At 36.0% G+C, this 23993-nt stretch overlaps 3 protein-coding genes across 5 annotated transcripts; all 3 read right to left on the bottom strand.

The window, feature by feature from the left end:
* Window positions 1-966: 966 nt before the first annotated feature.
* LOC147542529 (uncharacterized) lies at window positions 967-22614 on the bottom strand. The gene is made up of 5 exons (XM_086633729.1): window positions 22500-22614; window positions 21636-21819; window positions 21440-21541; window positions 1334-1480; window positions 967-1267 (listed from the first exon to the last, which is right to left on the bottom strand). Exons 1-5 carry the CDS (start codon window positions 22520-22522, stop codon window positions 1148-1150), a joined length of 576 nt encoding a protein of 191 aa, XP_086489855.1. The 5' UTR covers window positions 22523-22614; the 3' UTR covers window positions 967-1147.
* On the bottom strand, window positions 3238-5864 carry LOC147542531 (uncharacterized). Of its 2 annotated transcripts, none has more exons than XM_086633726.1 (6): window positions 5717-5864; window positions 5342-5508; window positions 4165-4348; window positions 3976-4077; window positions 3732-3878; window positions 3238-3577 (listed from the first exon to the last, which is right to left on the bottom strand). In XM_086633726.1, the coding sequence occupies exons 2-6, from the start codon at window positions 5467-5469 to the stop codon at window positions 3401-3403; spliced, it is 738 nt and encodes a 245-aa protein (XP_086489852.1). In that variant the 5' UTR covers window positions 5470-5508; window positions 5717-5864; the 3' UTR covers window positions 3238-3400. The 2 variants fall into 2 exon arrangements, with proteins under 2 accessions (XP_086489852.1, XP_086489854.1); XM_086633728.1 differs by having other exon boundaries at window positions 5342-5495; window positions 5717-5829.
* LOC147542530 (uncharacterized) lies at window positions 13450-15806 on the bottom strand. 2 transcript variants are annotated; one of them, XR_015223271.1, is made up of 6 exons: window positions 15569-15806; window positions 14760-14943; window positions 14580-14681; window positions 14321-14485; window positions 14036-14254; window positions 13450-13646 (listed from the first exon to the last, which is right to left on the bottom strand). XR_015223271.1 is itself a non-coding variant. In XM_086633725.1 (5 exons), the coding sequence occupies exons 1-5, from the start codon at window positions 15694-15696 to the stop codon at window positions 14090-14092; spliced, it is 744 nt and encodes a 247-aa protein (XP_086489851.1). In that variant the 5' UTR covers window positions 15697-15806; the 3' UTR covers window positions 13821-14089. The 2 variants fall into 2 exon arrangements, 1 of the variants encoding a protein (XP_086489851.1); XM_086633725.1 differs by lacking the exon at window positions 13450-13646 and having other exon boundaries at window positions 13821-14254.
* Window positions 22615-23993: the final 1379 nt, after the last annotated feature.

Raw genomic sequence — 23993 nt, 5'->3', positions numbered from 1 at the left:
ATATATATATATATATATATATATGTTTTTTAGGTGTGTCGTATGCGATGAAAGTTTTAAGCTCTCTAATTTTCCAATACGAGAGTTCAATTTGTGTCCGAGGGCACAAACGGTTTTATAATCTCAATCTTTAGAGATAAGTTTAACAGATGTAATCTTAACCATAGGTGATAAGTTTAGGATGTATAATCTCACTTCTTTAAAAATAAGCCTGGGATAAGGTGCGTGGGCCCAAATCAGCTTGCAGGGAACCCATGACCCACTGAGACCAATGTCACCCGATCCCTGAGACCCTGACTATATAAGGGTTGACCTTCTCTGGCGTGTTGAATTTAGCAGGTTGGGCACGGAGTTCTTCAAGAGACTTTTGTCAAATACACTTCTATAATATTAGAAGTGTTGCACCACCTATGAACTAAATCACAACATTAGATTCGAATTTCTCCTTCAACAACTCGAAAAAAATTGTGCTTCACCATCTTCTCGTTTCTTACTCAGAGTTACAGGAAGAAGTTTTTAGCCGAAATCCCCTTGACTTGTGAAGGGGAGTTTAGGGTGGGACGGGGGAGAGACGGAGGAAGATGGTGATTTTAAGAATTTGACAAATTCTCAATCGAAGTTTTTTTATTCACCCAGTTGCTATTTTATGGTGTTCGGTATTTATTCTTGAAGATCTTTCATCTTTTACATAAAGAACTTAAGTGAAAGAAATGAAAAAATCTCCAACAATGCATGCAAGAGATATGAAGATGGCAATGAGAGATTGAAGATGGTACAGAGAAAAATCAAACGATTGACCAACCAACCCCTCTATGGTTTCTGAGTTTGATCTAAGAGAAACAAGATAGTTTTCTGATTCATTCAAGACAACAGTTAGAGAAAGTCATAGTACCCTAGACAGCATCATGAATGAATCTAAGATGAAAAAAGAAAAAAAAACATTCAAGCTTAGACAAGACATTCAAATAAAATGTAGAAAATATCACTTGATCGTCTATCACTTGAAAAACACATAATATAGAAAGAACATTAGTCGGGTTTATCACCATTACAAACACATGCACAAAATGTAGTATCCCCACATCCACCATCTATATGTAATTCATTGTCTTGGATACACATTTGCCTTTTCTACCTCTTCCTTTCTTCACACCACTCTTTTCAAATAAAATACTATGAACGTCGCAACCTCGGGCACCACAGCTATGGGATCGATAGCAGAACAATCACTCAGATCCATCAGTTCTTCAATACGGTTCAGCAAATCCTACAAATTGCAAAAGTGATATCAGACCTTATAAAAACAATCCTCAAAACTAATTGAAGTATATACCTCGTAGGTTTCTCCAGTGTCTCCTAACTCGATTATTTCTTTTCCATGCCTCTCCTTAAGATCCTCCAACTCTGAAAAGATGGGCATAATGAATGCTTTTCGACCGGAAGTGCAGTCATTATTTAACTTCTCGTAAATATTTTCAATCTGTTTCAAAGTAAATCTAAAAATTCAGACCCTGAAACAACATCACCATCACGAGGTATACACTTCAATTTCCACATGCTCCTTACTCTTCTGTTCAAATGTCAAGTCCTTCCACCAATTGAGACATTTAGAAACCTCTTCCCTGAAACAACATCACCACCATGGAGAATATTAATCAATTCCTAAGATAAGTTTATAATCAAAAGATGTATTCTGATGAATGTTACCAATTAGCCCGAATGATGAAACGGACTAAAAACATAAATTAGAGCCGTTGCCAATGGTAGTCAATAACAATCTCATGAACAAGCTACGGTTTACTCATCAATTTAACACAGACCCCGAATGATAGAACGGGCTAAAAATATAAGTTAGAGTCGTGCCAATGGTAGTCGACAACAATCTCATGAACAAACTAGGGTTTACTCATCAATATATAACACGTACCCCAAATGATGGAACGGACTAAAAACACAAATTAGAGCCGTTTCCAATGGTAGTTAGTCGATAACATATACATAAAATTATAGAAGGGCCTAAAAACACAAATTAGAGCGGTTGCCGCTTAACAATCTCATCCAAAAACTAGGGTTTACTCATGAAATTATTAATCTGCAACTCTACAATCATAACATTTTCAGAACTAAAACAATTTATCATCATCATCAACAAAAACAAAGAATCTTATCAAGAGTAATCAAATTGAAACACTAAATGTTAAGTTTGTGGCCATCCAACTCAAAACCAATTGGCAATGAGTGGAGAGGACCTATACTTTATATTCTTGGTTGCTAGTTACCCATTCTCCAATGTGGGACTATTCTCACACGCCCCCTCACGTGTGGGGTTCTTTGAGCCTAACACGTGTCTTTTTTTTTTTTTCTTTACGGGTGACGTGGAGCACGTGTGGCTTTTAAGCCTATCACGTGTTGGGCCTAGCTCTGATACCATGTTAAGTTTGTGGCCATCCAACTCAAAACCAATTGGCAATGAGTGGAGAGGACCTATACTTTATATTCTTGGTTGCTAGTTACCCATTCTCCAATGTGGGACTATTCTCACACTAAATCATCATCATTATCAACAACAACAAAGAAATCATATCAATAGTAATTAAATTTGAATCCCTTCGTCTTTACCTAGAAGCTTTCACTTTGTTCATCCAATTTCTCCACTTTTTATCATCAATGTCTTCTTCTTCTTCTCGTTTTTGCCATTTAGGGTTAGGGGTTTGGTTGAGCACCAGAGTCTTTTCCACCTCCATGGTTTTTCTTTCTCGCGTTTAAGAAACTGGCCGTTATAACTTACAAAGATTGCCCAATCCTATCTCGACCCTTGAATGAGTTCAATCTGAGTGATTATTACCCCTAAGGCTAATTTTACGCCCACCATCCTTTGCTGTAACCGTTTGACAACCCCCTCTTAAACCCATGAGGTCGTGGGCTTGACTCCCTAATAATATCTAACTTTTAAAATGGTCCCGAATCCGGCACTCCCATTAAATATGGCTATGGCTACCTAGGGTCATTAGAGTTCATTTATATCTTTACTTTAGTTTTACATCTTAATGCAAGTCAATAGGATTAACAAAGGAAGATGATGTAGTGATTGATGAAATAGGATTTTGAGTTGTTGGTTGACAATTATCAACAAATTCTCAATCAAATGTTTCGATTAACAAAGTTGCTCTTTCATGGTGTTTGGCATTTATTCTTCAGTGAAAAATTGAAAAAAAATATCGAATGAAGACTGCAAGAGAGATGAAAGTGGAAATGAGATATTTGATGATTGTACAGAGAAAATCAATTAGAAAGAAAAATCAAATGCATATCTTAAAATCACAAAAAAGAAAGGCCTAACATAGTCAGAGATTATGACACCATTACAAACACATGCACAAAATGTAGCATCCACCACCATCTATGTCATTCTTCTTCGTCTTGGATATATATTCCCCTTTCCTACCTCTTCCTTTCTTCTCACCACTCGTTTCAAATAAAATACTATTAACATCGCAACCTCGGGCACCTCAGCTATGGGATTGAGAACAGACAAATCACTCAGATCCATCAGTTCTTTAATTCGGTTTACCAAATCCTACAAATTGCAAAAGTGACATAAGATTTTATAAAAACAATTTGTCAAAAATAATTTAACATCAGTTCTTTAATTTGGTTTACCAAATCCCTACAAATTGCAAAAGTGATATAAGATTTAATCACAATTTGTCAAAAATAATTTAACTACATACCTCATAGGTTTCTCCAGTGTCTCCTAACTCGTTTATTTCTTCTTCTCCAGGCCACTCCTGAAGATATTCCAATTGTAGTAGGAGGGTACAAATGAATGTTTCTCCACGGGAAGTGTCATTATTTAACTTCTCGGCAACATTTTCAATCTGTTTCATAGTAAATTTAAAAATTCAGACCCAAAACAAATATATAGGAGCATTTGTTACAGAGAGAGATAGAGAGAGTCCAGTTCACAAATAATACCTTGCTTAATTTTCTACAACACGCGGACAATTCGGAATTATATTTGTCAGAACAAGTTTTTATGTAGCCCGAACATAGGTCACGACATAAAGCAGCCAATTCCTGAAAAAAAAAACATAAAATAAATGACGGCGATGAACAATCATGTAAAACGATATAATAACAATAGAATTCTATATATATTATTACCTCATGGAGCTTGATTTCGTTTAGTATATCTTCTTTATCAGCTCTGTCCACTAGTATTTTCTGAAATCTCTGACCCTCAATATCATAATCAATTGAATAATGCATAACAATTTCCATACGTTCCTTCCTCTTCTGTTCAAATGTTAAGTGCTTCCACCAATTGAGATATTTAGAAACCTCTTCCCTGAACCAATAAGACAACCATGGAGAATATTAATCAATTGCTAAGATGTATTTTAAAATTAAATGATATTAAGAGTATAGCTTAAGTAGATTTATAGTATCCGATAAGATGTAATATTAATTCGCTTCTGCGCCTTTCTCACTTATCAAAGAATTCTTCATCAATATAACCTATACCCGAGTGATCGAACTAAAAACATAAAATAGAGTCGTTGCTAATGGTAATAACAATCTCATGAACAAGCAAGGGTTTACTTATCAATATAAAACATACCCAGAATGATCAAACGGACTAAAAACATAAATTATAGCCGTTGCCAATGGTAGTCGATAACAATCTCATGAACATGCTAGGGTCTACTCATCAATATAACACATACCTCGACTTATAGAACGGACTAAAAACATAAATTAGGGCCGTTGCCAATGGTAGTTTAACAATCTCATGAACAAGCAAGGGTTTACTTATCAATATAAAACATACCCAGAATGATCATACGGACTAAAAACATAAATTATAGCCGTTGCCAATGGTAGTCGATAACAATCTCATGAACAGGCTAGGGGTCTACTCATCAATATAACACATACCTCGACTGATAGAACGGACTAAAAACATAAATTAGGGCCGTTGCCAATGGTAGTCTAACAATCTCATGAACAAGCTAGGGTTTACTCATGAAGAAAACACACACCCCGAATGACATTATCGATTTACAACTCTATAATCTTAACCTAAGTTTTAAATTCCTTCATCAAAACATACCACCTCGGAATAAGATCCATAAAAAATAACATATACTAGCAGCAGGAATATAAATCATATCAATAGTAATCAAATTGAAACCCTAACTTAGCAGTCTCATCATCATCAACAACAACAAAGAAATATTATCAAGAGTTATCAAATTAAAAACCCTAAATCATCATCATTATCAACAATAAAGAAATCTTATCAATAGTAGTAATTAAAATTGAAATTCTAAATCTATACCTAGAAGCTTTGACTTCGTTCATCCAATTTCTCAACTTTTTATCATCGATGTCTTCTTCTTCTTCTTCTCGTTTTTGGCTTTTAGGGTTAGGGGTTTGGTTGAACTCCGGAGCCTTTTCCACCTCCATGGTTTTTCTTTCTCGCGTTTGAGAAACTGGACGTTATAACTTACAAAAGAAACTTATTGACATATTATCCATAAGAAACTTTCGTGTGAAACGAGTTGATTCCTACCTAAATTGATTTTAATGATAAAACCTTTGGATTCGTAATTGTCTATTAATCAAGAACAGATATAACAAAGAAGATAACAAACCCTAGTTTGAGTTTTTGAATGTTTTTTTCTAAAGAAAAAACAAAACCTAGAATTCTTACCTTGAATTTCTTCTCTTCTAAAAACAAAACCCTAGTTAGCTCGCCTTAAGCTTCCGCCTCAAGCTTCCTCACGAAGAACTTCTTCTCCCGTAAGTTTCCAATGGTCTGAAAGTGAGAGAGAAGGAGAGTTTTGATCGTTACATTAGAGGGAGAACTAATTAGGGAGGTTTTGGGTTTTCTTTTGATCTGGACAGTCCATTCTGTTGGACGAAATTAAGGACCCAAATCCAAAACTAGTAAAATAGAGGATCCCTTAAAGAATTATACTCTATTCATACCGGGAGGGTGCCACCTCAGTTTCTGATCCGACGTGGCGCGCCACGTCGGATCAGGCCTGGGCTAGGTCTATAAACTCCGTCCTCCCTAGCATTATTCAAAATACCCATCCTAATCAAATTGTATAATCTGAACCGTTGGATGGGTTCAACGGCCCCGATCTGAGTGATTAATACCCCTTTTAAAGGCTAACTTTACCTTGGCTCCCTAGAGATATCAACCTTGTAAAAATAGTCCCCATTACTAGATGAGCCATGAGGTGGTTTCCATAGTTTATTGAACTTTAGGCCATGGTTTCGTTGGCTATAGGCCCGTTGGATGGGTTCAACGTCTCCGATCTGAGTGATTAATACCCCTTTCAAAGGCCAACTTTACCTTCTTTTTTTTTTTTTATGGAAAGGCTAACTTTACCTGGCTCCCTAAAGATATCAATCTTTAAAATAGTCTCCCACTCCCATTAAATATGGCTATTTACGGGTTAAAATAGTCCGCTTTCATTAAATATGCCTATCTACGGGCATTAGAATTCATTTATAATGGCTTTTAGTAGCAATGTTTAGTAAAGGCAGTGCGTTAGAAAGGTCAATCTATGCATTTGATCTTCCTTTACTAAATTAGTTTAAGGACGGTGTTATAAGACCATTTAATAAATAGTACTAAAATATAAGAATTTTGATAAAAATTAATAGTAAATCTAATATTCTACTCACTTGTAGTTTTCTGTCACATAAACAACCCAACCCTAATATCATCACTACTATTAACATCATCATTAGTATTAAAAAACTTGCAAAGTTTACCATCATAGTCTTAGTTTCAAGCTTTTAATGATGCCTCAAGATCTCATGGATGAGGAACCGCCATTAGTGAAGAAGGAGACAACCTACATCAAGAAAGAAGAGTCCTTTGACTTAAACGAAGACATCAACTTAAACGAAACCATCGACTTAAGCAAAGACATATATAATGAAGATAATATGTCTCAGGTTAAGAAATATCATTTTCTTGTCTTCCTCTATGGTTGAACAAACGTTTTATGATTTTAAGTCGTTTTTGTTTCGTAAAGGATTTTCGGTTGGGTCGACTGAAAAAGGCCACAAATTTCAAAAAGAAAATCCATTAACACCTTTACTTTATTTTTACCTCTTCATACAAGTCAATAATGATAAATTATACTTCCACTATGAATTGTACTCAGTGTTCTCCAAGTTGTTTGAGTAAATGCACAAAGCACTAATCAAACAATTGTTTGCTTGTCATATTTTTGGTATGGATTTTATTGGCTTGTCATATTTTCCAAAATAGGCTATGTCCCATCATCCTTATAATAAAACAGAAGGGAAAACGATGACGGCGACAAACCTCTTTTTTTCAATTATACATATTGTTTAGAAGTTATTTTCAAAATTTATAGTATAGTCCTATTTAAAATTCAGGAAATTGGGGCGGAGGCTAAATTTTATGTTTTTCTTTTGCCAAAAAGATAAATTATCTTTTTGTCCTTTTAGACCCATGTATAGTTTGGAAACAGTCTCGAAGTACAATTCTAAAAGCACTCTCATTTCTAATGTCGAAATTGCCCTTAGAATCTTAGCTTGCGAAGCTTTGCAAACTGAAGGATATAGTCCTTCGGTCTGAATAAGATGTCCTTCCGAAGGAATGTCTTTCGACCAAGGTGGCAATGCGTACAATTTGTCAGTTCAGATAACGATGACTTTATCCGGAAGATCATCTAGTCCGGTCCAATTAGGGATCGTAATGCTTAGCTAGAAGTCGCTTACGATCGTCGGATAACTTCCGTAATCCGCGACTAACATAGACCGGATCCTACAACGGGTTACACCAAAGAGTGGTAGCTTGATCGGAGAGAGTTGACTCATGAGAGCTGGACTATAGATGAATATGATCCAGTCTAATAGTGCCAAAAAGATAGAAAAAATCAGGCTCGAAAGAGAAGCCTGAAAAGTGGTAAAATCCACTTATAGGGTGTCCTGATCAAGCCCGATAAGGGAATGGTCAGGATCGGCCATATCAGGTGGGTGGGCCGGCCAGGGTAAGCCCACAAAAATTGCCCAATCCTAGTCAAATTTTATAATCTCGACCCTTGAATGGGTTCAACGGTCCCGATCTGAGTGATTATTACCCTTTTTAAAGACTAATTTTACGTCCACCACCCTTTGGTGTAACGGTTGGACACCCCTCTTAAGTCCATAAGGTCGTGGGATCAAGTCTCGGTAGAAACAGTTGCAATCAAGATTTATCCTATGTAATTTAGGCTATGAACTTAAAGAATAATGTAATAATTTGCCATCAAGATCGTAGTCGAATTCTCAAAAAAAAAAAAAAGACTAATTTTACTTCGACTCCCTAATGATATCTAACTTTCAAAATGGTCCCGAATCCGGCACTCCCATTAAATATGGCTACCTAGGGGCGTTAGAGTTCATTTATACCTTTACTTTATTTTTACATTTAGAGTTCAATAAAGATGAATTATACTTTCTCTCTGAATACACCATTGTTCTTCATTTTTTAGTAAATGGACAACCAACTAACCAAACAAATGATGGTTTGTCATATTTTAAGTTGGCTTGACATAATTTCCAAAATAGTTTCTTTCCTATCATTTATTAAATTTTTATCATGTCAAAATAGACTACAGAGAAATATAAGAGAGAAAATCTTCTTTTATCACTTCGTCTCGACAACACCGTCTCTCCATTTTCTTTTAACTCAAAATCTAGTTTGAAGAAAACTCATAAACAATATCATATTTATTTTTCCAAAATCCCTTTCGTTCGTAAACGGAAAGTGATCTCTCTAGGGTGAATCTAATGGGAGTAAAGTAAACTGAGTGAGGTTAGGAGAGAGGAGAGACAGAGGAAGATGGTGTAGTGATTGATGAAATAGGATTTTGAGTTGTTGGTTGACAATTATCAACAAATTCCTAATCAAATGTTTCGATTCACAAAGTTGCTCTTTTATGGTGTTTGGCATTTATACTTCAGCGAAAAATTGAAAAAATATTGAATGAAGCCTGCAAGAGAGATGAAAGTGGAAATGAGATATTTTATGATTGTACAGAGCTAAGTAGTACGACTCGGACTCGGCTCGGCCAAGATCCGAATCCGAGTCAGGGGGCGAGTCAACCGAGTCACTCGGTCGAGTCAGCCAGAGTCGATCTCATTGCTTCCCATAAGAAGTTACTAATGTATGTACTCCGTATAATATGATTAATACGGCAATTCAAAATGTAATCATGTTCAACTTTAAAACTGAAAATTAACAACTAATCTGCAACTTTCTAAAATTATGTTTTGGTAGTTTAAATATTTTATTCAGAAAATCCTTTGGTATATTTTGAATACTTACTACTAATAAATTTATCTTTTTATGTCTAAAAAATCTTTTGGTATTCTAAAGATTTTAAATACAGAATTAATATGTGACAAATAAAGGAAAAAAATTTGGTATTTCTAGAATATTTTCAAAAATAGAATTAATATGTGACAAATAAAGGAAAATTTTTTGGCATATACTAGTAACGACCCGAGTCAGATCCGAGTCGGGACTCGGCTCGGTGTATGTCCGAGTCCGAGCCGAGTCACTCGGCTGACTCGGCCGAGTCGTATTGCATAGGTACAGAGCAAATCAATTAGAAAGAAAAATCAAATGCATATCTTAAAATCACAAAAAAAAAGCATAACATTAGTCAGAGTTTATGACACCATTACAAACACATGCACAAAATGTAGCATCCGCCATCTATGTCATTCTTCGTCTTGTTTTCACAATCCCCTTTTCTACCTCTTCCTTTCTTGTCACCACTCGTTTCAAATGAAATACTATTGACATTGCAACCTCGGGCACCTCAGCTATGGGATTGAGAACAGACGAATCATGCAGATCCATCAGTTCTTTAATTCGGTTTACCAAATCCTACAAATTGCAAAAGTCATACTCCATAAGATGTTATAAAAACAATGGTCAAAAATAATTTAACTACATACCTTATAGGTTTCTCCAGTGTCTCTTAACTCGTTTATTTCTTCTTCTGCAGGCCACTTCTGAAGATATTCCAATTCTAGTTGGAGGGTACAAATGAATGTTTCTCGACCGGAAGTGTCATTATTTAACTTCTCGGCAACATTTTCAATCTGTTTCATAGTAAATTTAAAACTTCAGGCCCAAAACAAATATATAGGAGCATTTGTTACAGAGAGAGAGTCCAATTTACAAATAATACCTTGTTTAATTTTCTAAAACACGCAGACAATTCGGAATTATATTTGTTAGAACAAGTTTTCAAGTAGCCGAAATTAGGTCATCACATAAAGCAGCCAATTCCTGAAAAAAGAAACATAAAATAAATGACGGCGATGAAAAATCATGTAAAACGATATAATAACAATAGAATTGTGTATATATATATAATTACCTCATGGAGCTTGATTTCGCTTAGTATATCTTCTTACTTAGCTCTGTCCACTAGTATTTTCTGAAATCTCTGACCCTCAAACCCATAATCAACTGGATCATGCATAACAATTTCCCTATATTCCTTCCTCTTCTGTTCAAATGTCAAGTGCTTCCCCACCAATTGAGACATTTAGAAACCTCTTCCCTGAACCAATAGCACCACCATGGAGAATATTAATCAATTGCTAAGATGTATATTAAATGATATTAAGAGGATAGCTTAAGTTGATTTATAGTATCTGATAAGATGTTATTCACTTTTGCGACTTTCTCACTTACCAAAGAATTTTTCATCAATATAAAATAGAGTTGTTGCCAATGGTAATAGCAATCTCATGACAAGCAAGGGTTTTAGTTATCGATATAAAACATACCCAGAATGATAAAAACGGAATAAAAACATAGATTAGAGTCGTGCCAATTGTAGTCGATAACAATCTCATGAACAAACTAGGGTTTACTCATCAATATAATACATACCCCAAATGATAGAAGGGACTAAAAACATAAATTAGATTCGTTGCCAATGGTTGTCGATGACAATCTCATGAACAATATAGTTTTTACTCGTCAATATAACATGCGCTTTGGGGAAAGCTAAATAGTTTCCGGGGTGTGAAGACTTGGTCAATTTTGTTTGACAATTTTATTTAGGGGGAAAGCAAAATACTTCTCCACCTCAGCTCTCTCTCTCTCCACCTCACCTCACTATCTCTCCACCTCACCTCACTATCTCTCCACCTCACCTCTATCTTCTCCGATTAGGTCGCCGGCCGGAAAATTTTCCGGCCGGCGACTTAATCGGAGAAGACAAAGAGGTGAGGTGGAGATAGAGTGAGGTGAGGTGGAGTGTTTTTTTTTATTTCTCCGGAAAATTTCTAAAATTCTACATATTCCCTTTAAAATTTCACACCCTGAAACTATTTAGCTTTCCCCAAAGCACTGGCCTATAACATATACCCCATATGATAGAAAGGACTAAGAACATAAATTAGAGCCCTTGCCAATTAACAATCTCATCCAAGAACTAGGGTTTACTCATGAAATTATTAATCTGCAACCCTACAATCATAACATCTTCAGAACTAAAACAATTACCATAATCAACAACAACAAAGAAATCTTATCAAGAGTAATCAAATTAAAACCCTAAACCATCATCACTATCAACAACAAAGAAATCTTATGAATAGTAATTAAATTTGAAACACTAAATCTATACCTAGAAGCTTTCACTTCGGTCATCCAATTTCTCCACTCTTCATCGTTAACGTCTTTTTCTTCTCCTTTTTGCCATTTAGGGTTAGGGTTCCCCGTTGAACACCGGAGCCTTTTCCACCTCCATCGTTTTTCTTTCTCGCGTTTTGAGAAAATGGTCGTTATTAACTTACAGAAAATGGCCCATCCTAATCAAATTGTATAATCTGGACCGTTGAACCGGACCCCGATCTGAGTGATTTTTTTTTTTTTGAATCCAAGCGAAACATTTCATTTCATAAGTGATAAAAATCACAATTTACATGGATGATAATTCTTATTTCTCTCATCTGAAAACTTCATGAGAGTTACATACCTTTAAATGCAAAGTACCTCATAAAGAGAAAGAAATTGGACTAGACACCGACTCGATAAAAAGACCCTAAAGGTCGAGAATGAAAAGACCCTAAAGGTCGTGAATGAAAAGACCCTAAAGGGCGACAAAGTACAACAATAATAATTGAAAATACAAATTAAGAAAATACTAAATTTCCACCCCATTTGTTTTCGCTGGAAAACTGCCATTGTCGCCGGAAAACCGCCGTCATCACCGGAGAAAATCGCCTTGTTGCCGGATAACCGTCGCCGTTACCGTATAACCGCCGCGTCGCCGGAAAACCGCCGCAGTCGCCACACCACCACCACCATCACCACCACCCCCTTCCTTTTAACACCTAATCATGATCGATTGTTGAAAAGCAAAATCGGTTGTATGAGATGAACCATGATCGATTGTTTGAATAGAAAAATTGGTTGTATGAGATGAACCGTGATCGATTCTTTGAATGGAAAAATCGGTTGTATGAGATAAACCATGATCGATTGTTTGAATAGCAAAATCGGTTGTATGAGATGAACCAAGATCCAAATCTTTGGAGTTCAATCCAGTCTCTCTCTCACTAAATGTTAATTTGCGATAAATGGTTTGGGATTTAGAGATGAAACCGGTGGATTGAGAGAATAAGTCGACCGGATTCAACCCTCGTCTCTCTCTCTAGGGTTTGTTGAAATGGGAGAAATAGAGATAACTGCAACAGCCCTTCTCAGTGGAAGTTGATTTTCTCAAGAAGAGAATAAAACATAGAAGAAAGAGGGAGAGGAGAACCCTCGCCAGAACCGGCGAGGGTTCAATCTCAACGATGACCGGAAAAAAAGTAACGGAGAGGAAGAAAGTTAGAGAGAGAGAGAGCGGTTTCTTAAGATTCCGCCAGATCTGAGTGATTAATACCCCTTTTAAAGGGTTAACTTTACCTTGGCTCCCTAAACATATCGAACTTTTAAAATAGTACCCCCCTTAAATGGGCTATCTACTGGCATTCGAATTCATTCATAGTCCACCCCCTTTGGTGTAGTGGTAGGACATCCCTCTTAAACTCATGAGGTTTTATCGTGTTTATCACATCTTAATAATGTATCAATGTCTTGTAACGACTAACGTAGATCATAGTCGATTTCTCAAAATAAATAACCTATTAATACCTTTACTTTATTTTTACCTTTAATACAAGTCAATTAAGATGATTTTATACTTCCACTATGAATTGTACCCGGTGTTCTCCAAGTTGTTCGATTAAATGCACAAGGAACTAACCAAACAATTGTTTGCTTGTCATATTTTTGGCATAGATTTTTTTGGCTTGTCATATTTTCCGAAATAGGCTATTTCTCACCATTTATTACAGTACATTTCTTATTATGTCCAAATAGACTATAGAGAAATATTAGAGAGAAAAGATCATTTTTTATCTTCAACTTCATCACTTCGTCTTTTAACAAAAAAAACTTCATCACTTAAATTTTTAATTCAAAATCTAGTTGGGAAGTAAACTCCTAAACAATATCAATTTCCACATGTTCCTTCCTCTTCTGTTCAAATGTCAAGTCCTTCCACCAATTGAGATATTTAGAAACCTCTTCCCTGAAACAATAACATCACCACCATGGAGAATATTAATCAATTTCTAAGATAAGTTTATATAATCAAAAAATGTATTCTTATGAATGTTACCAAGTAGCCAGATATTAAATGATATTAAGAGGATAGCTCAAGTAAATTTGAGTTTTATCTAAGAGAATACTGAAATGCAGTATGGAAATGAAACAAGATAGTTTTCTAATTCATTCAAGACAACAGTTAGAGAAGGTCATAGTACCCTAGACAGCATCATGAATGAATCTAAGATGAAAAAAGAAAAAAAAACATTCAAGCTTAGACAAGACATTCAAATAAAATGTAGAAAATATCACTCGATCGTCTATCACTTGAAAAACGCATAATATAGAGTAACTATGGTCAGAGTTTATCACCATTACAAACACGTGCACAAAATGTAGTATGCCCAGATCCATCATCTATGTCATTCATCGTCTTGTATACACATTCCCCTTTTCTACCTTTTCCTTTCTTCTCACCACTTCTTTCAAATAAAATACTATTAACATCGCAACCTCGGGCACCTCAGTTATGGGATCGACAGCAGACGAATCACTCAGACCCAACAGTTCTTCAATACGGTTTAGCAAATCCTACAAATTGCAAAAGTGATATCAGTTCTTATAAAAACAATCGTCAAAAGTAATGTAACTATATACCTCGTAGGTTTCTCCAGTGTCTCCTAACTCTTCTTTTATTTCTTCTATTCTACTCATCTCCTCAAGAGTCTCCAATTCAAAAAAGATGGAAACAATGATTGTTTTTCGACGGGAAGTGGAAGTGGAAGCGTAGTCATTATTTAACTTCTCGTGAACATTTTCAACCTGTTTCATAGTAAATCTATAAATTCAGACCGAAAACAAATATATAGGAGCATTCGTTACAGAGGAGAGAGAGAGTCCAATTTACAGATAGTACCTTGCTTAATTTTCTAACACACGCAGACACTTTGGAATCATAATTGTCAGAAGAAGTTTGCAAGTAGGCTGAATATAGGTCATTACAGAAAGCAGCCAATTCCTAAAAAAATAAAAAAATGATGGCGATGAAAAATCATGTAAAACGATACAATAACAATAGAATTGTATATATTATTACCTCAAGGAGCTTAATTTCATTTTGTATATCTTCTTTCTTCGCTCTGTCCACTAGTATTTTCTGAAGTCTCTGACACTCATACCCATAATCAACTGGATCATTCATAACAATTTCCACACGTTCCGTCCTCTTCTGTTCAAATGTCAAGTCGTTCCACTTATTGAGATAATTAGAAACCTCTTCCCTGAAACAACAGTACCACCACGGAGAATATTAATCAATTGCTAAGATAAGTTTATAATCAAAAGATGTATTCTGATGAATGTTACCCCGAATGATTGAACGGAATACAAACATAAAATAGAGCCGTTGCCAATGGTAGTCGATAGCAATCTCATGAACAAGCTAGGGTTTACTCATCAATATAACACATACGATAGAACGGATTAAAAACAGATATTAGAGCCGTTGTAGTTAACAATCTAATCCAAAAGCTAGGGTTTACTCATCAAATTATTGATTTACAACTCTATAATCATGTCATCTTCAGAACTAAAACAATTATTAAATTATGAATCTTAACCTAAGTTTTAAATACCTTCATCCAAACATACAACCTGGGAATAAGATCCATAAAAAATAGCATATACTAGAAGCGGGAATAGAATTAAATCTAAACATAGACGAACAACAAAGAAATCTTATCAATAGTAATCAAATTGAAACCCTAAATCATCATCATTATCAACAACAACAAAGAAATCATATCAATAATAATCAAATTGAAACCCTAAATCATCATCATCATTATCAACAACAACAAAGAAATCATGTCAGTAGTAATTAAATTAGAAAACCTAAATTTATACCTAGAAGCTTTGACGTCGTTCATCCATTTTCTCCACTTTTGATCATCACTGTCTTCTTCTTCTTCTTCTAGTTTTTGCCTTTTAGGGTTAGAGGTTTGGTTGAACTCCGGACCCTTTTCCACCTCCATCGTTTTTCTTTCTCGCGTTTGAGAAACTCGCCTTTCTTATGTGAGATTTGTAACAAGAAATGCCCCATCCTAATCAAATTGTATAATCTGGACCGTTGAGTGAGTTCAACGGCCCCGATAGTGATTCATACCCCGTTTAAAGGCTAATTTTAACCCCTTTTTTTTTTGCCGCGGCTTTGGGGAATAAAGAAAATTCTCCGGGGAATAAAGACTTTTATTAAAACTAATCTTATAAGATTGACTTTTTATGTTTCTTTTTATTGCTAAGGGGCTTCTAATTTTAGAAGATGCTATAAAAAAGGATCCTCCATCTCATCACCTCTCTCTACCACTTCATCTTCTCGACACCTCATCATCTTCTCCGGTGAAAGTCGCCGGCCGGCCAACGGCGACCTTCAAACATAAAAAAAAGAACTTTTTTTTTTTTTTTAATTTTCTCTCTCCTCTCTCTCTCTAAATTTATTTTTCTTTTCTCCCTCTCTCTAGAACAGATCTAGAGAGAGAGAGAGAAGGTCTGTTCTCACGAACAGACCTTCAATGGTCTGTTCGTGAGAACCGACCAGATTTGAATTAAATTGAGACCTTAGTTTGGTTTGTATCAGATTGCTTGCCTTAATGGCTTTTCTAAGGAAGGGGTGTAGTATAGACTTGTCAACTACCAAAGTCTTGCAGTCAATAAACCCATGACGTCGACTTATATCTCCACATCTACTAAGTTTGCAACAAGAAATTAGGGTTTACCTTGCCACTGAACTTCTTTTCAAGTTCCCTGACAAGCTTGACATGAATTTTACGGAAACCCTTCCTCAATCTGTAGGGAACGTGGATAACTACAGCCTTTAGGTTCCCAGAAACATCAATTTGACTGCAGCAAACAAACATTAAATCATTTTCATTCATTATGCAAAATCTAAATAACAAGTAATTATTTGAAACTTACACTGCAAAATTGATGTAAAGATCTTTCAAATCACTTTTAAGATCATTGCTGGTATTCTCCAAATCGAACAATGACTACGGAGACAGAGAAAAAAAACCCTAAATCAGATTACACACCAAATATGACAGATACTAAGAGACAGAGAGAGACACGAATAGACCTTCTCTCTCTCTAGATCTGTACTAGAGAGAGAAAAAAGAAAAAAAATTGAGAGAGAGAGGAGAGAGAAAATAAAAAAAAAAATTTTGTTTTTTTTTTATGTTTGAAGGTCGCCGGCAGAAAATTGGTCGGCCGGCGAATTTCGCCGGAGAAGATGATGAGGTGTCGAGAAGATGAAGTGGCAGAGAGAACATATGACATGGAGGAGAACTTTCAAAAAAATGTATTCTGGATTCCCCATAAAAATTTATTCCCCGGAGAATTTTCAAAAAAATCTGAATTCCCTCAAGAATTTATTCCCCGGAGAATTTTCTTTATTCCCCAAAGCCGCGGCCTTTTTTTTTGGTAGAAAGGGCTAATTTTACCCTTGGCTCCCTAGATATATCAAACTTTTCAAATAGTTTCCTAGTCCATTAAGGGAAATGTGAATTTCTTTCAACGAAAAAAAAAAAAAAAAGGGAAATGTGATTTTGACTCATTTCCTAGGGTACAAAATTTTAAAGAGAGTCAACTAGTCGTTGCCCAAGTGATTACAAGGTGTTGACATAAACTCCTAAATCTTGGAAGGATTTTCAATAATATAATGGAAAAATAAGAATTGAACTTCGAACAAATCAGATTTAGATAACAGAAAAGAGGACTTAAATATGAGCGAAACACACACACACTACTAGATGTATAATATAACTTTTGGTTTGTGACTATTACACGAGTATACAACATACAATAAACATTAAGTCTAGTAGGCACGAGATATAGTAGCATCCTCAGACCCACCATCGTTCCCTTTCTAACACTTTCCAATTTTTTGGTTGGCCACCATGCACATGACTTTTAATTTTCAGTTTTGTTAAAGAGTTCATGGATGAGAAAAGATCTTCCCCCTGTTGGGATAATCCTACAATGATTGTGGTAGGGGCACGGGATGAGTTTATAAGCGTGGAAAAAACTTTACTTTTTCAATTTACTTTTGGGGAGAAAGGGGCCCACCACCTCATAGGTTTCTCCAGTGTCTCCTAATTCGGTTATGGGAGATTTTAAAAGGCCTCCCCGTTTTTGTTAAAAGGCCTCCCCATGATTTCGTTGACTTAGTAAAAACCCTTTGACTTAGCTTGGTTAAAGGGCCCCCCTCTTTGAATGGGTGAAAAAAAACCCCTTTAAAGGTGTATTTCACCCACAGTTTCTCTCCTCCATCTCATTTTCTCTCTCTGCCACATCATTTGACCACGCCACATCATCATCTTCTCCGGCAAGTCGCCGGCCGGCAAAACTTCCGGCCGGCGACCTTCAATTTTTTTTTTTTTTTTTTTTATTCTCTCTCTTCTCTCTCCAAAAACAATTTTTTTTTTTTTAACTCTCTCTCTCTCTCTATACATCTAGAGAGAGAGAGAGTGCAGATCCATTGAAGGTCTGCGAACAAACCTTCAATGGATCTGTTCGCAGACCCATTAGAGGTCTGCGAGCAGATCCACTGGATCTGCTCACTCTCTCTCTCTCTAGAGATCTAGAGAGAGAGAGAGTTTAAAAAAAAAAAAAAAAAAATTTCTTAGAGAGAGAGAGAAAAGAGAGAGAATAAAAAAAAAAAAAATGTGAAGGTCGCCGGCCGGAAGTTTGGCCGGCCGGCGACCCTGCCGGAGAAGATGATGATGTGGCGTGGTCAACATCACCGGTCTTGGGTTAAGTTTGACCTAACGGCGTTAACTTTGCCGTTAGGTCAAATATTGATGAAGGAGGTGCTCTTTTGTAGAAGGGGCCCTATAACCAAATGGGTTATAATGAGGGGCGCTTTTAGCGGGGAGGCCTTTTAACAAAAACGGGGGGGCCTTTTAAAATTTCCCTTCGGTTATTTCTTTTGGCCAGTGCTTTGGGGAAAGCAAAATAGTTTCCGGAGTGTGAAGACTTGGTCAATTTTGTTTGACAATTTTATTTAGGGGGAAAGGAAAATAGCTTCTCCACCTCAGCTCTCTCTCTCTCTCTCCACCTCACTTCTCCCTCTCCACCTCATCTTCTCTCTCCCTAACATTCTCTCTCTCTCTCTCTCTTCTCCGATTAGGTTTCCGGCCGGCTACCTAATCGAAGAAGACAGAGAGGTGAGGTGAGGTGGAGTGTTTTTTTTTTATTTCCCCGGAAATTTTCTAAAATTCTACGTATTCCCTTTAAAATTTCACACCCCGGAAACTATTTAGCTTTCCCCAAAGAGCTGGCCTTTCTTTTCCACGTCTTTGCTTAAGATCCTCCAACTCTATGGGCATAATGAATGCTTTTCGATCAGAAGTGTCGTCATTATTTAACTTCTCGTAAATATTTTCAATTGAGATTCTTAAAAACCTCTAACGTGAACCAATAACACCTCCATGGCGAATAATAATCAATTGCTAAGATAAGTTTATAATCAAAAGATGTATTCTGATGAAACCGGTCGTTATTAACTTACAAAAAATGCCCCATCCAAATCAAGTTCTATAATCTGGACGGTTCAACGGCCCACGATCTGAGCGATTATTACCCCTTTTATAGGCTAATTTTATCTTGACTCCCTAATGATATCAAATTTTCAAAATAGTCTTAATGATATCAAACTTTCAAAATAGTCCCGATTCCGGCACTCCCATTAAATATGGCTACCCGTGGGCAATAGAGTTCATTTATACCTTTAGTTTTCAAAATAGTATTAGTTGTACCTTTACTTTCAAAATAGTGATTATTCTCTGAATCGGACCTTGTTCTTCAAGTTTTTTTTTAGTAAACTAGGGTATAACCCGTGCCCAAGACACAAACGAATTTTGTTGAGCATTTATGCAGTTGCATTTTTTGCAGTAAATGTTATTCGCATCTGAGATTTTTTTATCTTAGTATTGTCTTACTCTAATGAGTTGTAAAATAAAAACTATAACTAAACTTAAAACAAAAATCATATAAACAAACAAAATAGAGAAAGTGCTTGACATTTAAACATAAAAAAAAAACTTGATATCAAATAAGAAACATAAGGGGTAGATTCGTGTATCATGTAAACAACAAAATTAAATATTGGATACATATATATGTTTTGCAGTGTAGTTGCACTTGTAAAATTATTTCATCGTGTGAAATCTTGAAGAAGTGTTGACAAAGACCAAAACAAATCACATTAAACTGTAATTTGATGAAATTAAGAAATGGATTGCAAAGAGGAATTTCTGTTACTCAAATTATTAAATCAATTCGTTCCATGAAGATTGAAATAGTTCAGTTGAATTTTATGTGACAACACTAAATAGAGCAACTAATAAAAGTAAAACTAATGTGATACAAAACTTTAACATTGATCATACATTTAGTTTCGAATGGAAGATATCTCATTCTTTTGCATCCGATTGACTTAATGGAAGCTAACTCTAAATATGAAAATTTTCTTGTAATTGACACATGCCATGTTTGGCATATTTGGACCTTCAGTAACACACCCCAATAAACCCATAATCCCTCCTTCCACGAGCTTAGGTTGTGTACTAATAAATGGCTGCGGCTTGGGAATAAAGAAAAATCTCCGTGGAATAAAAATTCTCTACGAAATTGGTCAACTGAGATTGACTTTTTTATATCTATTTGTTATTATAGGGCTTCTAATTTTAGAGTTAAACAAAACAAATTTTTTAGAAGATCTCATAAACGAATTAAGAAAGAACTTTTATAAACTTAAGCAAAATCTTTCTAGAGTCCTAAACTCCTTCCATGTGTTTCTTCTTTTCTTCATCTTATTTTCCAAAGTTTGTTTTCTTCTAATCACTATTAGAGGAAGAAGTTTTTAGCCGCAATACCCTTGACTTGTGAAGGGAAGTTTAGGTTGGAGAGAGGAGAGACAGAGGAAGATGGTGATTTTAAGAAATCCAATTCGACAAATTCTCAATCAAATTTTTTTATTCGCTCAGTTGTTTATCTTATGGTGTTTGGCCTTTATTGTTGAAGATCTCTAACAATGCATGCAAGAGACATGAAGATGGCAATGAGAGATTGAAGATGGTACAGAGAAAAATCAAATGATTGACCGACCAACCCCTCTATGGTTTCTGAGTTTGATCTAAGAGAAACAAGATAGTTTTCTGATTCATTCAAGACAACAGTTAGAGAAAGTCATAGTACCCTAGACAGCATCATGAATGTAGTATCCCCAGATCCACAATCTATATGTAATTCATTGTCTTGGATACACATTTACCTTTTCTACCTCTTCCTTTCTTCTCACCACTCTTTTCAAATAAAATACTATGAACGTCGCAACCTCGGGCACCTCAGCTATGGGATCGATAGCAAAACAATCACTCAGATCCATCAGTTCTTCAATACGGTTCAGCAAATCCTACAAATTGCAAAAGTGATATCAGACCTTATAAAAACAATCCTCAAAACTAATTGAAGTATATACCTCATAAGTTTCTCCAGTGTCTCCTAACTCGATTATTTCTTTTCCATGCCTCTCCTTAAGATCCTCCAACTCTGAAAAGATGGGCATAATGAATGCTTTTCGACCGGAAGTGCAGTCATTATTTAACTTCTCGTAATATTTTCAATCTGTTTCAAAATAAATCTAAAAGTTCAGACCCAAAACAAATATATAGGAGCCTCCGTTACAGAGAAAGAGAGAGTCCAGTTTACAAATAATACCTTGCTTAATTTTCTATAACATGCAGACCATTCGGGATCATATTTCTCAAAAGAAGTACTCAAGTAGGCCGAACATAGGTCTTCAGATAAAGCAGTCAATTCCTAAAAAGATAAAAAAAAAAATAAAAAAAAAAATGACTGCGATGAAAAATCATGTAAAACGATATAATAACAATAGAATTCTATATATTATTACCTCATGGAGCTTAATTTCGTTTAGTATATCTTCTTTCTTAGCTCTGTCCGCTAGTATTTTCAGAAGTCGCTCACCCTCAAACCCATAATCAACTGGATTATGCATAACAATTTCCACATGCTCCTTATTCTTCTGTTCAAATGTCAAGTCCTTCCACCAATTGAGACATTTAGAAACCTCTTCCCTGAAACAACATCACCATCACGGAGAATATTAATCAATTGCTAAGATAAGTTTATAATCAAAAGATGTATTCTGATGAATGTTACCAATTAGCCCGAATGATGAAACGGACTAAAAACAAAAATTAGAGCCGTTGCCAATGGTAGTCGATGACAATGTCATGAACAAGCTAGGGTTTACTCATCAATATAACACAGACCCCGGATGATAGAACGGGCTAAAAATATAAATTAGAGTCGTTGCCAATGGTAGTCGATAACAATCTCATGAACAAACTAGGGTTTACTCATCAATAACACATACCCCAAATGATGGAACCGACTAAAAACACAAATTAGAGCCGTTTGCAATGGTAGTTAGTCGATAACAATCTTATGATCAAGCTAGGGTTTACTCATCAATTTAACATATACCCAAAATGATAGAAGGGACTAAAAACACAAATTAGAGCAGTTGCCGATTAACAAACTCATCCAAAAACTAGGGTTTACTCATGAAATTATTAATCTGCAACTCTACAATCATAACATTTTCAGAACTAAAACAATTTATCATCATCATCAACAAAAACAAAGAATCTAATCAAGAGTAATCAAATTGAAACACTAAATCATCATCATTATCAACAACAACAAAGAAATCGTATCAATAGTAATTAAATTTGAATCCCTACGTCTTTACCTAGAAGCTTTCACTTTGTTCATCCAATTTCTCCATTTTTTATCATCAATGTCTTCTTCTTCTCGTTTTTGCCATTTAGGTTTAGGGGTTTGGTTGAGCACCAGAGTCTTTTCCACCTCCATGGTTTTTCTTTCTCGCGTTTAAGAAACTGGCCGTTATAACTTACAAAAATGGCCCAATCCTATCTCGACCCTTGAATGAGTTCAACGGTCCCGATCTGAGTGATTATTACGCCCACCATCCTTTGCTGTAACGGATTGACAACCCTCTTAAACCCATGAGGTCGTGGGCTTAGACTCCCTAATAATATCGAACTTTTAAAATGGTCCCGAATCCGGCATTCCCATTAAATATGGCTACCTAGGGTCATTAGAGTTCATTTATATCTTTACTTTATGGGTTATTTCCCTAATGGCCCCCAACTTTGTGACCAACTTCCCGCCTGGCCCCCTACTTTACGAAAAATATCCATATGGCCTCCTTCCGTTATAACACCGTCACTCTCTCTCCTCCATCATGTTTTCTCTCTCTGCCAACTCACGCCACATCATCTGTTACGCCACCTCATCACCATCTCCGGCAGAGGTTGCCGCCCGGCGACCTTCAAACTTAAATTTTTTTTTTCTCTCTCTTCCTCTCTCTCTCTCTAAAATTACTCCGGCGAAGGGAGACCTTCGCCGGAGTGGTATGTTCTTCAATGAACAGATCTCGGTCTGTTCAGTGAAGAACAGACCTGGGTCTGTTCTTCACGAACAGATCTCGGTCTGTTCTTCACTGAACAGACCGAGATTTGTTCTTCAAGAACAGACCTTGGTCTGTTCATTGAAGAACAGACCACTCCGGCGAAGGTTTCCCTTCGCCGGAGTAATTTTAGAGAGAGAGAGAGGAAGAGAGAAAAAAAAAAAAATTAGTTTGAAGGTCGTCGGCCGGAAATTTGGCCGGCCGGCGACCTCTGCCGGAGATGGTGATGAGGTGGCGTAACAGATGATGTGGCGTGAGTTGGAAGAGAGAGAAAACATGATGGAGGAGAGAGAGTGACGGTGTTATAACGGAAGGGGCCATATGGATATTTTTCGTAAAGTAGGGGGCCAGGCGGGAAGCTGGTCACAAAGTTGGGGGCCATTAGGGAAATAACCCTTTATTTTTACATCTTAATGCAAGTCAATAAAGATGAATTATACTTTCTCTCTGAATCCGACCATTGTTCTTAAGTTTTTTGAGTAATTGGACAACCAACTAACCAAACAAATGATGGCTTGTCATATTTTGAAGGATGACATAGTTTTTAATTGGCTTGTCATAATTTCCAAAATAGTCTCTTTCCCGCCATTTATTACATTTCTTGTTATGTCAAAATAGACAACACAGAAATATTAGAGAGAATCTTCTTTTATCTTCAATTTCATCACTTTGTCTCGGCAACACATCAACTCAAAATCTAGTTTGAAGAAAACTCATAAAACAATATCAAATTTATTTTAAAATTCTCAATCA

Source organism: Eschscholzia californica, unplaced genomic scaffold (genome assembly GCF_041429995.1).
Source record: "Eschscholzia californica isolate CP2 unplaced genomic scaffold, dmEscCali1.0.p SCAF_4, whole genome shotgun sequence".
NCBI lineage: Eukaryota > Viridiplantae > Streptophyta > Magnoliopsida > Ranunculales > Papaveraceae > Eschscholzia > Eschscholzia californica.
The sequence above is the reverse complement of the archived record's forward strand: the minus strand, read 5'-3'. Positions and strand labels throughout refer to the sequence as shown.

What these genes read in the sequence shown, in the direction of transcription:
- LOC147542531 (XM_086633726.1), bottom strand. Translation starts at nt 5,469, where the DNA reads ATGGAGGTGGAAAAGGCTCCGGAGTTCAACCAAACCCCTAACCCTAAA. An exon ending in AACGAAGTCAAAGCTTCTAG is followed by an intron (nt 4,349 to 5,341) that starts GTATAGATTTAG and finishes TTATTGGTTCAG; the next exon opens with GGAAGAGGTTTCTAAATATC. An exon ending in GTTGTAGAAAATTAAGCAAG is followed by an intron (nt 3,879 to 3,975) that starts GTATTATTTGTG and finishes ACTATGAAACAG; the next exon opens with ATTGAAAATGTTGCCGAGAA.
- LOC147542530 (XM_086633725.1), bottom strand. Translation starts at nt 15,696, where the DNA reads ATGGAGGTGGAAAAGGGTCCGGAGTTCAACCAAACCTCTAACCCTAAA. An exon ending in AACGACGTCAAAGCTTCTAG is followed by an intron (nt 14,944 to 15,568) that starts GTATAAATTTAG and finishes CTGTTGTTTCAG; the next exon opens with GGAAGAGGTTTCTAATTATC. An exon ending in GTGTTAGAAAATTAAGCAAG is followed by an intron (nt 14,486 to 14,579) that starts GTACTATCTGTA and finishes ACTATGAAACAG; the next exon opens with GTTGAAAATGTTCACGAGAA.
- LOC147542529 (XM_086633729.1), bottom strand. Translation starts at nt 22,522, where the DNA reads ATGAACAAAGTGAAAGCTTCTAG. An exon ending in ACGAAATTAAGCTCCATGAG is followed by an intron (nt 21,542 to 21,635) that starts GTAATAATATAT and finishes TTATCTTTTTAG; the next exon opens with GAATTGACTGCTTTATCTGA. An exon ending in ACACTGGAGAAACCTACGAG is followed by an intron (nt 1,268 to 1,333) that starts GTATATACTTCA and finishes TGCAATTTGTAG; the next exon opens with GATTTGCTGAACCGTATTGA.